This window comes from Conger conger, chromosome 12 (assembly GCF_963514075.1).
Source record: "Conger conger chromosome 12, fConCon1.1, whole genome shotgun sequence".
Lineage (NCBI taxonomy): Eukaryota > Metazoa > Chordata > Actinopteri > Anguilliformes > Congridae > Conger > Conger conger.
The window spans coordinates 15,120,565-15,136,209 of record NC_083771.1 but is presented as its reverse complement, the minus strand read 5'-3'; the positions used below and the strand labels follow the sequence as shown (position 1 = coordinate 15,136,209).

At 40.8% G+C, this 15,645-nt stretch overlaps 1 protein-coding gene across 1 annotated transcript in view; it reads right to left on the bottom strand.

Moving 5' to 3' along the window:
* The window catches only part of dpysl2b (dihydropyrimidinase like 2b), a 30,977-nt gene extending 26,608 nt beyond the window's left edge, over positions 1-4,369 (bottom strand). Inside the window, exon 1 of the mRNA XM_061262646.1 lies at positions 4,062-4,369. Within this exon, the coding sequence (XP_061118630.1) occupies positions 4,062-4,103 (42 nt within the window). The 5' untranslated portion in view covers positions 4,104-4,369. The remainder of the gene's footprint in view (positions 1-4,061) is intronic.
* Between the last annotated feature and the right edge of the window lie 11,276 nt (positions 4,370-15,645).

Below are 15,645 nucleotides of genomic sequence, written 5' to 3'. Positions count from 1 at the left end.
TTTCTTTGTTTGCTTTTTTGCCATAGTTTATGTTGTTTTCGTGTTTGTGCATTTTGCTTGTTGGTGCGCTTTTATTGAAAACATCAGCCAATCAGAGATAATAGTGAATTACACCAGTAATGTGATGGTGCTTCTGGCAAATCAACCCTGATTGCAAAGTCATTTAAGGCACCATGACAAAGATATAAAAATAATTTAATTAAAACATGACATGCCAAAGAAGGCGTATACAGCAGGAGGAGGTGCCGGGTTCTTGCACCCATTTGGCAAAAATTATATATACAGTTGGATAATCCAGTTTGTAAGTTTTTTATTCTGTTAATACGTTCCCAGTCATGATAAATGCAATGTTTTAAAGTATTCCTGCAGTGTTTTATTCATAAAGAACACTACTTTCTCTCATAACGCAGTCAAGCAGTCGCTGCATGGAGTGAATAATCAATCTTCGAGCCGTTGATGGGCCTAGTAACGTTGCATGTAGAAGCTATCCCTTAAGCAAGTACCTAAGGGATAGTTCAGGAAACACGCCTAGAAAAGTAAACAACTTTAGTAAGGTATACCTTTCAAGTCTTCGTGAGACCCTAAGGGACACCATCTTTGGGAAACGCGGCCCAGGTCATTTACAACTGCTGAGCTCACCAGCGTGCTCTTGCTTCGAAACAACGTACCAAAGAGTTGATTTTGACACAGCTAATTTTTTGGCTATGTCTCTGATTGGTCTATTCTTTTTTCAGCCGAATGACATCATGTTGAGAGACAACAACCATAGAATCCAAGTGCAGATGACTCTCCTAGACCTTTTGCTAGAGCTTTTGCATGAACTAATGATGAAAATTAATACACCCGTCCAAGAAACATTTGAGCATTTGGTCCCCTAAAATTGGGGGGGTATATATAAAAAGGTCTGTAATTGGTTCACCCGATCTGGATGTAAAAACCCTTTTGAGTCATGGGACAGAAACAATATTTTATTTGTTCTTCAACAATTTAACCTGGTTTTCTTTTTAATTATTCTGAATGTCTAACCAAATACCATATTCCTGTATCTCCTAAAGACTTTGCTATTGTTATGGCTGCTATTCTAGAAGGAGTTAAGGTCTTTTTAGGAAACTCTGTGAAATCCCTACTCACCCATGTTGTGTGTATTAATCTATATGAAACCTCTATGGGTCCCCCCCCCCCCCCTTACAGGACTAATTGTGTGATAAATATACATTGCACATCCATATGGACCTCAGAATACATGATCAACAATAAAGTAACGGATGTCTCCTACAAGCTACTCCATAGATATTATCCATCAAAAAGCTACCTCAAGAGAATGAAGAATGATATTAAAACAAAATAATATGGTTATTCGGTGATGTGAACAATGAAACTGCCTTGCACCTTTTCTTGAACTGTCTACTCAAACTTTCTGGAAAGATGATTTAAATGTAATATGTAAATATGTTATTCTGATTTTTTTTTTGAATGGCAGCTCCCAGAAATATAATAGGACAAAAGATTAATACTGCAGGGTAATTCCGTAAAATATTAACCAGATGTGTGGGGGATAAGAATTTTGCTCAGACTTTGTGTAAATGCTCATTATGTAGTCAATAGACAATATGCAATATTGTGTTGATTTGTGACACTTAATTCTGATTGAAACTCATTGTCCTTGGCATTTGTTTATTTCTCAGCATGCCTAGGCAATAGACAAGAGAAACAGACAGGGGTGTCCCAATCGACACACTAAAGCGCTCCATGGTTAATCAGCCGACATATTCACTCATGTCACACACACATGCACAAACACACACACACACACACACACACACACACACACTGTTCCAGAATATTGTTTTGGAAATACCTTTTTTTCTGCTGAAAGACGAAAGAGCATAATTTTTTTAATTTGAAAAATATTATTTTTAAAAAGGTGACAATATAAAAAGGACATGCATATTTGTAAAATTCCTTTTGTGTTCAAATTATGTTAGAAATAGGCTATTGTATATTGAATGTTTAAGAATAAAAGTATATACTTTTCATTTTTTTTATTGAAAAGAATGTACTTCAGGCCTAAACACAAGTTATTATGTAAATGTTATACTGTGGGTTTGATTTAAGCAGATTTTCTGATCCTGTTACATCCATCCCCAGCCAGTGTTACAACTCATCCTAGTAATGGGGTAGGTTGTAACAGCTACAGGAGCTCATTGTATTGACATTAATTCATGCATTCTGTGATATTCTAATGACTCGTATTTGTAGCGGACAAATGTGGGTAGCTTACATCAGAGTTTGAGAGTTCTAGCATAAACACTCGTTGAGTTATACATGTTGGAGAAACCTGTACCCTGACAATTTTATGCCTACTTTCAATGGTCACCCCCCACACCATTTTTCACAGAGTTGATCATTATTTGATCCCTGGCAACCTTTGCCCTCTGTTTTACAATGTTCACTCATAATGATAACAATAATAATAATAATAATAATAATAATAATAATAATAATAATAATAATAATCCATCCATCCATCCATTATCTGAACCCGCTTATCCTGAACAGGGTCGCAGGGGGGCTGGAGCCTATCCCAGCATACATTGGACGAAAGGCAGGAATACACCCTGGACAGGTCGCCAGTCCATCGCAGGGCAATAATAATAATAATAATAATAATAATAATAATAATAATAATAATAAATTACTTTTAATTAATTATATTTTAAGATGGCTGAACGGCATTAAGACAGCAATTATTTAAATATTGTGAATGAAAAAAACATGAATTGTGTGCTCCTGCGCACAACAGACATTTGGTTCGTAGTTCCACGACAGTGTAACCCATATTGGAAATACTCCGTTTTTTATCGCCGTGCACATGGGGCGTGTAGCCTACGGGCGGGTGTCGACGAGCCCATTGTGTTTAATATGAGGCATTACACACACTACTCAGACAGAAAGGAAAGGAGCCGATGAAGTTTCAGCGACAAAAAAATACTAATCGAAGCATAATTTGATCAGTGTCATTGTTTCGTCATGTTCCCAGCGGTGCGTTCTTTTAAGCCAAGCCGCACCGAGGAAGGAAACAGAAGCCTCGCCTCCCATCCGTTTCTTTCCATTATCTTGCCCCGCTATTCTCTTCTTACGCCATGATTTCATGCCGCTTCCGCGCGAATATCGAGAGGAAAAAATGGCAGCTGATACTGGCCACAATTCATCACACACCGAACCAGATCTATCAAATGAGATCTATTAATAAAAATGTGAGCCTGCATTAACCAGACTGGAGTGTGGTATGCAGTCGATGTCCTTCTATAGCAGAACCCAGCATTACAGCCGATGGGCGGATGCGGGCGATCTATTCCATCGCTCTCGCAGCTGGCCAGTCAGACACAAAGAAAAGAACATCGCCCGACAATATAGAAATGTGTATTTTAATAGAATAGTTCGTCTTTATTATACCATGTTGTCTTCTATTATCATGACGAGCATTCCAGAATGTTTTTTTTCTTGTGTACCTCTGCGGAAACGGCAAGACTTTTTATTCAGCGCAGACAGCTTATATGTGTCAATACAGTATCGTAACGGTTGGAAATAATAAGCATTAATTAAATGACTGGGTCGGTCGCTTTCTATCTAAAAACCCATTAAAAGTTACACGTTACAGTGACTGTGGCTATACGGTGCTTTCAGCGACAGTCTTGGGCATAGGCCTACAATAATAGCACTTTATTTCAGATACAGTCTAAACAATGACACATTCCAATGTGTGAACACTAGTCGACAGCGGGCTGGTCTGCAAGCAAAGTCCTACGACTTCCATATCGCAGAACGTTTCAGTAGAATAGCCAGAGCCGATTCTCTTCCCGTTCGCAGTCAGCGAAGCATATTTTATATGAATGTATTCCGATTTAATATTTTCTTCAAATAGTCTAATATAACGGTCTAGTCGCATGATGGCGTGATATGATGCTGACGTATATTAGCCTACCTTTTGTGTTGTATAGCCTAGGCACCATATAGCCGCCTACAACATCATGACAGGAAATATACCAATTGCAACTCACTGTAATGCGAGGAATATTCTTCTTTCCTTGGTAGCCTGACATCTTTTCTCCTTGTGTTTTAAACGGCGGATCTCGTTGCTCCCTGCAAGGTCTACTATGAAAGGGCTGGATGATCAGAACACTGCGGGTTCTTTAAATAAATAATTGTGCTTTTCTTTCTCGTATTTAAAGAAAATCCAGTCAAAGGACAAATAAATCCGTGAAACAGCCGCTGTCAGTTGCAAAGAAGGAGGCCACCGTCCGCAGACTCCCGGCTCTAAAGCAGCTATTTTCTTGTCCCCCTGTCTCTACCGCAGCAGCTAGCCCATCCACACAGAATCAGACACACCGAAAGATTTTCTTAGTGAAGCTCCATCGTACATGCGCAGTGCCCCGCCCTGCTCAGACGAGAATCATGGCCCTCCCCGTTGTTTCACTTAAACCGGCAGAGAGAAAATGGGGGGCGCTGTGAGTGTGTGTTTGGGGGGGGGGGGGGGGTTACAGTATTGTCAAAATGCAAATTAATTTACACACTTGATTGTGGCCTTCATTGGATAGAAGGTCCCTCTCTTTTTATTGTGAAGTAATCGAGGAGACGCCAACATTTCGCGTGACACATTAACACATAACAAGCAATTGCAACAGCAGGCATACTAGTGAATTCGGAATTTAGGCCCACAGTCTTATGTAAATAGGTTGTCAAATATATATTTATGCTCCTAAAAGCAATAGCAAACTAAAGAAAAACAATGAGTGGCTGCCTCCATAATATAAACTGTTCATAGCAGTGAACACTGGAAGAGTGTGTTGAAAAAATACCCTCCAGGGCTAAGAGTTAAAAAAAAAAGATGGATAGGCAGGGGGTAAAAAAGGAACTGCATTGCTGAATTTAAACGGGAGTTTCATACAGAACGTGACCAAAAGAATAACATAACATACACTGAATACTTGTAACATTTGAGCAAGAGAGAGAGCGAGACATTATTATTTGCACAAAGTGAAATTTCAAATTTAATGATTTGACTGGGAAAGTCCAGAGTTGTATCCACTATTCATAATTATTCCTCAATTAATCTTTTCAGTTTGTAGATGAAAATAAATCCTCAAAGAACAGAGGCCACAGCACTTTGCAGTATGTAGTGGTCAGAGGAACAGCCATGGAGAGGAGGGAGGAATTTTTTTATTTAAATCCATGTCATAAAAGTGAACAAGGGAAGGACATATGTTGAGAGAAAGCCAGGAAGAAGTTCACATTATGATCCACTTTACATACGGACATGCATGAAAGGCAAGAATAAACTAAAGCATGAAACAGCACCAGACATTCCACAATCAGTGAGAGGGAGAGAGAGAGAGAGAGAGAGAGAGAGAAAGAGAGAGAGAGAGCACGAGAGAGAGCGAGAGAGAGACCATGTACACAAAGTACAGAGAGAAGCTAGTGAGACAAATTAAATCCACACTGAAGAGGATCAAGTGGGAAATGTTGCGGGAGGAATTCACAAAGCATTCCACACCACTCCCCTGCATCACACTGTCCCTGGGCATAGGCGTCACTACTGAGAATACCTCCAGGAAGTGCCCATAACAGGCCAGAATGGCATCAATGTTCTGAAATTAGTGAAATAAATTAATAAATGTACAGATATCAGGACTTCCAGGAAACAATTTCTCTTTCCTTCGAGACTCAAAGTTGCTCAAAAGTATCTTTGTACACTGCCCACCAGCATTTACTATTTTTTCTGTTCATGATCTGAACTCCTTTCTGGAGTTGGTAGAACTTTACACAGTTTATTCTGTACAAGCAGCTAATTACTTTAGAACCAGGGTGATAAACATTTTATTGCCAAATAAATATACAAGAAATTTGCTTTGGCACAAAGTGCAGTGACTTGTGCCAAAATTATTGATGCAGGAATACCAACAGTCATAGTATGGGAACAAATAAGGCTCACAATAGTGCAAGACTCAAATTTAAGAGCCATTAGAAATAATTAATTAATTGACTTTTTTCAGGGCCCGCCAGCTTCTGTTGAAAGGTGATTTGGAGAGGTTCCTCCAGCAGCCTTACTGCAGGGAGTAGTGCGGTTGATTGATTCCGGGCTTCGAGCCACTTTGCGCGATTGCGGAAAAGGCGTTGCGGCAGAAGGCGGCGGAGGTGTTCGCCGGAGCAGCAACGCACTCGTGAGGTCGGCGGACGCATCAGGGCGTGTCACTCGGTCAGCTGCAGATTGCAGCCGGGGTCTCGGGGGAGAGAACGAGGGCGGGTCCTGTACGCTGCAATGCTACAGCCCCTACACAACGCAGCGGGGCAACGGCAAGTGCGCTGCAAACTAACAAAATGCACCAGCATGAGTTTGCAACTACAGAAGCACATGAAACTGACAGCCCTGGCATGGTGCAACCTTTTCCTTATGGACAACAGGCAAACTTTCTTATCGTCCAAGTGAATTTTATTGTTACAGATGCAAAACTATCAACCCCAAAGACCATTCCTATATCCGCATGCCTGGTACATCCTTTACTGAGTATACCTAACATTTATTGTATCATTATTTCATATTCCACCAAAAACTATATTTCCAAAATCAGTTTGGATAAAACTTAGATTAGAGCAGTGCCCTTTCAAAACCAAAACTTGTTGATGGGGCATGTTCCCTTATTTTTAAAGAGATATTATCTGTTGGGTAAGACATCAAATCCTCTGACAATTTCTTTATAAAATATATATATTTTAAATATTTTTTTAAACTAATCTAGATAATGAGTGAACAATATTTTCAGTGGTTAAAGTCTGATCATATTGCAAAAGTAAGGCCTCAGACAGCGTTTCCCATGATGTGGTGACGCAAAAGCCTTAAAATAAGGGGGTGGCCGGTAGTGTAGTGGCTAAGGTAAATGACTGGGACACGCAACGTCAGTGGTTATAATCCCAGTGTAGCCACAATAAGATCCACACAGCCATTGGACCCCTGAGTAAGGCCCCCAACCCTGCATTGCTCCAGGGGAGGATTGTCTCCTGCTTAGTCTAATCAAATTTACATCACACTGGATAAGAGCATCCACCAAATGCCAGTAAAGTATATATAACAATGAAAAAATTATATTTCCTAATCTTAAAAGAGGTTAATAAAAACAAATCCATCACTTTTCGGACAATAACTATGTTTTTCACTTTTTTATGTAATGTCAAATTGCTTGTATATGCTTTGCAACACAAATCAAATAAAAAATATATGTCAGGAAAGAAACTGCATCGTAATATAGTTTATTTAGAGCAGGGGTGCACAACTCCAGACCTGGAACGCCAGTCTGCATGATAGTTTTTGTTCCAACCAATTACCAGAATTTTCTTTTGTGACAGCTCTAGAAATTATGTTGGTTCACTCCTGTACTTGAGCACAATACAATCTTTAGGATACACTTGCAGTCTGCAGCTGTAGCTGGTGCATATACAAGTGTCTGATCAAGACATTATTTACCTAATTAAATAATCAAGAGCACAAGTTGGCACAAAATCCTGAAGCGGATCAGCCCTTCTGTGCACCCCTGATTAAGAATGTAAACAAATTTCTTTCATCCAAAGACTAAATGGCACTCAAAGTAATGTAATGGACCAATATTTATAAGCGATTTTCTGCCACTGGCCTACACTGCAGTATGTGTCCAATGGATGATGCTGGTAAAATGATTTCTTTCAAATTTAATTTTGAGAAAGTTATTGCCGTTATGATGCGAAGCGGAAATCGGTGGCAGAAGGTGATTTTAAATGACTAAATGAAAAGCTTAATCTATTGTTGCACTCAGTGCGCGAGACATTATTGAAATAGTCACGCTCCAGTCTTCGGTACAGGGCGCTGTCCTTTCAGAACCATGCAGTTGGGCTAAACTGAGAAGGTAGCCCACGTCTTGAACCGGAAACAATGGAACCAGGAGAAGAGAAAAATTTATTGGGAACAAATGTCAATTGTTTTAATAATAAGGATGATCAACGGCAGCCAAAACTGATTCGTGTGACAATAACTTTTAAACAATAGCTGCAAATTCAAAATTCTAAGTTAAAAAGGAGGTGAGGAGTGATCATGCCTACTACTCCATTCACAAAAATATGACAAAAAATTTTGAGCTATATTGACATTCAATAATATTCCACACACGGACCTGAAAAACAGGGGTTTTGTTCTTGTCTGAAAGGCGGCCTTGCCTTAGTCTAATTGTTGCAGTTAGGATCCAGTTTCCATAACAACTAGGTTGCTGAAGCTCCCGCCTGAGGATTGTGAGTGTGTCTGCCGGTGGGTTTTCGGAGAAAGGAATTTGCTTGGAAGAGCGTAAAGGGATTGAATGGTTATAGTTAAAGCTTTCTGCAGAAAAGGACTGGACTCCCAAATTACCCCCTCCTTCCTCAGAGCCATGAACCTGGAAAGCCGCGAAAAGCAAAATTAAATGCACCATTTTCAAGCTATTTAAGCTAATAACTAACATCAACCGAGTGTATTATAACAAACAACAAAATGACATCTGTTGATAGTCAAGACATATGGTAGTTGGTGACTGGTTATGTTTTACCAGCAAAGCAACAGGATTACAACAGCCAGGAATGGTCTTTTAAACAGCTTTCCACTGCAGACAAGACTACACATGGGCCATATCCATTTATTAATTTGCCAACTCAGTTCCTAAGTACAAAAGGCATGCATATTCGGCACAAAGTTGTGATGCTGATTTACAGCAGGAAGATGAGGGGAAAATAAAGCAATGTTTTGGGGTATTTTTGCCTTCAGTCTCCTCTTCAGCATGCATTTTCAATTGGATTCAGATTGACTTAGCCTGTCAAAGATTTTCAACTTTTTTACTGTCAAAAACTTGTTCAACTAGCAGTATGTTTTAGGCCATTGTTGGATGTTGAATTTCTGTCCAATAGGTTTGGAGGCAATTGGTTTTATCGGGGAAGATAAAATATTTCTGTAGACTGTCTGCAGTCACATCATGGATGAAGACAAATTAGACTGTCAGCCATACAGGCCCAAGCCATAACACCCCCTCCACCGTGTTTCACAGATGAGGTGGTATGCTCATCTGTCCACAAGACTTCATTCCACAATTCTTGGGACTGTTTTCTGTGTTTTTTACCAAACTGTAGTCTCGGCTTTCTGTTCTTCAGGCTTATTATTGGTTTGCCTCTCGTAGTGTAGCCTCTGTAGTCCTGCTGGTCTAGTCTTCCACATATGGTACACTTTGACACATCTACACCTGCACCCAGGAGAGTGTTTTTGATCTGTTTGGCCATTGTCAGGGTTTGTTTTTCACCATAGGGAGTATTCTCAGGTGTTCCACTATAGTGGTCTTCCTAGGTCTACTTTGTCTGGTGACAATGCCCAGGTTTTTGCTATGTTTATTTCTGAGCCTTATGACAGCCAGCTTAATTTGCACTGATACAACTGTCTTCCTTATGCGGTCACACCCCAACAACAATCTCCAGGCAAGGCAATTGTAAAGTCTAGAATCAAGACTTGACACATTTTTGAAGTAGGGGCAGAGCTAACGGCAGGACTCGCGGTGCGGCTGCGATTGCAATTGGGGAGGGGCCCATGCATCAGTGACAGGAAGACAGCGGAGTTGCATAGATGAACCAAGATGCTAGAAATACCTTTCATTTGCATCTCCTCATGGTTACAAACCAATAATGTGTTTTTCCTATTTTTCAGTTCGGCAGTAGAGCAAATGACCACATTACTGGCCCGCTTTGGACTGGGCTTGATCTATCATGTTCAGTTTCGTGATTGCCTTACTTCAGTAAAAGATCCATCCATCCATCCATTATCTTAACCTGCTTATCCTGAACAGGGTCACAGGGGGGCTGGAGCCTATCCCAGCATACATTGGGAGAAAGGCAGGAATACACCCTGGACAGGTCGCCAGTCCATCACAGGGCACACACACCATTCATACCATTCACACACTCACGCACTCATACCTATGGGCAATTTAGACTCTCCAATCAGCCTAACCTGCATGTCTTTGGACTGTGGGAGGAAACCAGAGTACCCGGAGGAAACCCACACAGACACGGGGAGAACATGCAAACTCCGCACAGAGAGGCCCCGGCAGACGGGGATTCAAACCCAGGACCTCCTTGCAGTGAGGCGGCAGTGCTACCCACTGCACCATCCGTGCCACCCTCAGTAAAAGATAAAAAAATAGCAAAAAAAGAATTGAGAGAATGCTTGAATATACGTAATATAATATGGAATATACGCAGAAATGGTGCACAGAAAAAGAAAAGTAAAAAGGAGGAACCAAAGGTAGATCAGTTTTTTTTTAACTAGCAACTGCTTTTGGTGATGTGTGCTCTGTGTTGATTCTCAATTTCACCATACTAGTGACTGCCACCACAGCCAAACACTCGTTCACAAAACTAAAACTATAGAGACTAAGTGGGTTATCTATACTTTCAACTTAAGATGACAGAGCCAGGAATTTGGACCTGTAGAGCTTGGTGTATGATTTTGTGGAGTGCAAGTTGCGCTGGATGTCCTTTTAAATGAGTGAGCAGCATTTTGTCTTTTTACTGTTAAACCATTGTTAGTCAGAAAGAGTAATTTAATTTTGTGATGTTTTGTCCTGTCAGTTTTAACATGACTGGTATCTGTTAGGAGTACTGGCTAGAGCTTATCCCTGTGCTTTGTCTACTGTCTGTGGTTCTAAATGTCTGGTACATGTGCACTGCAAGTGTGTGTGTGGGTGATGTTATTGAAGGGGAAGGAGCCCCTGAGCTTCATTTGCACTGGGGCCCAGCAGGTCTTAGTTACCCCACTGCATTGTGAAGCCAATTCAACAAATACATGTAATACCTTAGAATGGGGGGACCATGTACAAAATGTGCTGTAATTTCCAAACAGTTCATCCAATATTGATGGAAATACTCTCGCATTATAGCTGACAGTCTGCCTTTCAACCTCACTGTCATTGTATCCTTTCAAACACAAAGTGCAAGAGTACTGAACCAAAATTTAAAAAATGTGTCACTGTCCAATGACTTATGGTGCTCACTGTATATTGTGGTCTGTCTGCAATGCTGTTACATTGATCTAAGCCGCTCACTCACTTCAGAGTAAACTCCACCTCTCTTCCCAATATGGAACCTCAGAACACCTGCTCCCAGCCAATCCACAGGCTAAATTCCAATGGCTCCTCCCAGTGCAACTTGTGATGTTGCCATGGGTTACTGGGTGGTGCTTTCCAGCAGTATGAGACTGCGATATAAATACAAGCATCTCCCTTTCAATATGGGCACCCCTGACAATTTCCATTATTTTCATTGATAAATCATTGGGTGTTTGGATCCGCAACTTCATTTTGATATGACTTCATAACTGATGGACACAGTAATATTTCAGTAGTGAAATGAGGTTTATTGGATTAACAGAAAATGTGCAATATGCATCAAAACAAAATTAGACAGGTGCATAAATTTGGGCACCTCAACAGAAAAATCACATCTATATTTAGTAGAGCCTCCTTTTGCAAAAAATAACAGCCTCTAGACGCTTCCTATAGCATCTAATGAGTGTCTGGATCCTGGATGAAGATATTTTGGACCATTCCTCCTTACATCTCCAGTTCAGTTAGGCGTGATGGACAGCCCGCTTCAAATCATCCCACAGATTTTCAATTTTCAAGTCTGGGGACTGGGATGGCCATTCCAGAACATTGTACTTGTTCCTCTGCATGAATGCCTGAGCAGATTTTGAGCAGTGTTTTGGGTCGTTGTCTTGTTGAAATATCCAGCCCTGGCGTAACTTCAACTTTGTGACAGATTCTTGAATATTATTCTCAAGAATCCGCTGATATTGAGTGGAATCCATGCGACCCTCAACTTTAACAAGATTCCCAGTACCGGTACTGGCCACACAGCCCCACAGCATGATGGAACCTCAACCAAATATGCTGTGTTCTTTCGCCGCCATGCATAACGCCCCTTGTTATGACCAAATAACGCAATCTTTGTTTCATCAGTCCACAGCACCTTATTCCAAAATGAAGCTGGCTTGTCCAAATGTGCTTTTGCATACCTCAAGCGACTGTTTGTGGCGTGTGCGCAGAAAAGGCTTCTTCCGCATCACTCTCCTGTACAGCTTTTCCTTTCGCTGTATTGTTGAGCGATGCACAGTGACACCATCTGCAGCAAGATGACCTTGTAGGTCGTTGGAGGTGGTCTGTGGGTTGTATTTGACCATTCTCACCATCCTTCACCGTTGCCTCTCCGATATTCTTCTTCTTCTCTACTTCTGGCCTTAACAAGAACTGTGCCTGTGGCCTTCAATTTGTTCCTCACAGTGGAAACTGACAGCTGAAATCTCTGAGATAGCTTTTTGTAGCCTTCCCCTATACCATAATACTGAACAATCTTTGTTTTCAGGTCATTTGAGAGTTGTTTTGAGGCCCCCATGTTGCCACTCTTCAGAGGAGAGTCAAAGAGAAGAACAACTTGCAATTGGCCACCTTAAATACCTTTTCTCATGATTGGATGCACCTGTCTATGAAGTTCAAGGCTTAATGAGCTCATCAAACCAATTTTGTGTTCCAATTAATCAGTGTTAAGTAGTTACAGGTATTCAAATCAACAAAATGACAAGGGTGCCCAAATGTATGCACCTGTCGAATTTTGTTTTGATGCATATTGCACAATTTCTGTTACTCATTTCACTCCTGAAATATTACTGTGTCCATCAATTATTTGATAGATCAAAATGAAGTTGCGGATCCAAACACCCAATGATTTATAAATGAAAATAATGGAAATTGTCAGGGGTGCCCAAACTTTTTCATACGACTGTAAATGTTTTTCAGTTGTCATTATGTCAACATTCATTCATTCATTCATTCATTCATTCATTATCCTAACCCTCTTATCCTGAACAAGGTCGCAGGGGGGCTGGAGTCTATCCCAGCATACATTGGGCGAAAGGCAGGAATATACCCTGGACAGGTCGCCAGTCCATCGCAGGGCACACACACCATTCACTCACACACTCATACCTACGGGCAATTTAGACTCTCCAATCAGCCTAACCTGCATGTCTTTGGACTGTGGGAGGAAACCGGAGTACCTAGAGGAAACACACACGTACACGGGGAGAACATGCAAACTCCGCACAGAGAGGCCCTGGCCGACGGGGATTCGAACCCAAGACCTCCTTGATATGAGGCAATTATGTCAACATTGAGGAGTTAAATAGCTGCCATGCCTTGTGGCACAGAGTTGTTTAAAACCCTTCCTAATATATTCAGAATGACTATGATTATATATTTTGTTGCCTTACATTTGAAAAGAGACAATAAATGTAGGTTAAGGTGCAGACTGTCATCTTTAATTTGAGGGTATTCACATCCATATTAGGTGATCAACATAGGAATTACATCCCGTTTTTATAATATAGTTAGGGGGCTTCTCAACTGCTTCTGATTGGTCAGGTGTATTCAATCACTTCCTTAGTGCAAGAAAACTTTCAGTATGCAGTCTTGATTCTAGGCTTTTGATTGCCTTTGGAGTCTGTTATTGGCAGTTATTGTTATTCAGTTTTATTTATTTAGACCTATGTCATATTGTCCGCGACCAAGTTGGAGATCCATATGACGTAATGGATAGTGCATAGGGTTTAGAAATAAAAGCCATAGTTTTTCCGGCTGAAAGTTACGAGAATGTATATGGCTAATTGACAATGGTTAAAATTAGGCTGAAAGACAAACCACATTAGCCCAATTACCTTTCATATGTTGTTAGACTATATTGCGCCATCCCATACAGAATTATAGAATAATAGGGTAGGTAAAACTTGTAGGTTCCTTTTTGGCATGTCACTATTAATACTAATTTTGCTGTAGGCTATGGTGCTTTTTGTTTTTAAAAATTGCACCAATGTGCTTTGCCATCTCTGTACACACAGTCTCTAATAAGCTGATGCTGCACCTACATTGTCATGAAGTGGTTGCTCTCGTCAACTTTTGTATGAACACCATTTTCTGCAACGATGATATGATTTGGCTGAGTGAACGTGCTGAAAAGTAGGATATAGGAGATTGCGAAACTCAGTTTTAATGAGACAGCTTTGCTTGATGTGGTCCAAAAATACTTTTCTCAATATCGTAGTGTTACTTACAATCTGTGAACTCGGGAGTTTTTCCCACATGCCTACATGTCAATCTCAGCCACATGAAAACTTTTATCTTGGACATTCCATTTTCCTAATTCATGCTTTCTTGATTTCCCCGTCTTTACTTATTGTTCTTTCTACTTTTCCTACGGGTGGAGCTTGAGGCAAGAAAAAGAAAGCAGGAAAAAAATAAAAATAAGGGATGGAAATGAGCCCCGTGAGTTTCAGGGACACATAACCATTAGAACATCCTGTTGAAAACTGTGGACGGACAGACTAACAGAGTAGTTTTCCTCAATGGACTATGAGAAGGCGTTCTCCAGCATAGGCCTACATCATTATTTATGATGCATCCCCAACGCACCCACCAAACTGGAGCAAACATACCTCAAAGCCTTTTGTAAAGCGTTGCACACCGTCAGGAGAAAACGTATTGTTCAACACAGAAACCGTAGCAAAACGGTTTCAGACTGAACAGGCCTCTGGTTCCTCACTCATGTTAAACCCTGGCAGATTCCTACAGCTGTGCTGCGCACTTCCGCTGACAGTCTTAGTTATAGTCTTCTGATGAGTTTTACATAGCGCATTCAGACAGGCAGAGGAGCAGGAAGGTAATTACCCTGCCCAAGCTGTCTTGTCAGAGGAGGTGGGGCTGTAAGCGGCAAAATGTACAGTTCCATTATCACAAATGCAAGCATACACACACAATGAAAGCCAAATTAAAGGCCTGTGTTTACAGACTAATTTAATGTAACAACACGAGAAGTGCTAGTTTTACAAGCTTATTTTTTTATTTACAGATGGTTTTACACAGCTGAACTCCAAGAAACCAGAACACGTGTTTATTCTAATTAATGATTTTTATCATGTGATTTTCATTAGATGGAAAGAAAACCGTGACGTCACAGATTAGATGACAAAAGGAGAATGGAGATCATTTTATGCACAGAGGATAACCCGTTTTGTGCGGAGAATGGAAATCCCTGCAGTTGCAGGAGCCGATAAGACCATTTAAAACCATTTAAGCAGGAAACGTGGCCATTAGCTACCGGCTCCTTTTTAGCCGCAAAGCAGCATGTAGTGTTCGAAGTCACTCTTCCTCTGCATCTTGGTGGGGCGTGTCCGGATCAGGCGGACCTGCTGATCAGCGGAATTGTGTCCCTTCATGAAAAGTGCTATACGTATGTGGTTGAATGACCACCGAGAAAAGGATCCAAAGACGGCACGGTATTGTGTAAGCACAAATAGTGCGCTATGCGTTTAGTTGACCTGGATGTGCAACACACATTCTACTTATTCAACAAACGAACCGGGGCGTAGATGAGGAACACAATCACTGAAGAGACAGCCAGAGAAAGCTTTATCTATTTTTATACTCTTTCTATCGGACTTAAAAATGCAACTGACGCACAGCGATTAGCATGCTACACTCGAAGCTCTCAGAACTCGAGGGC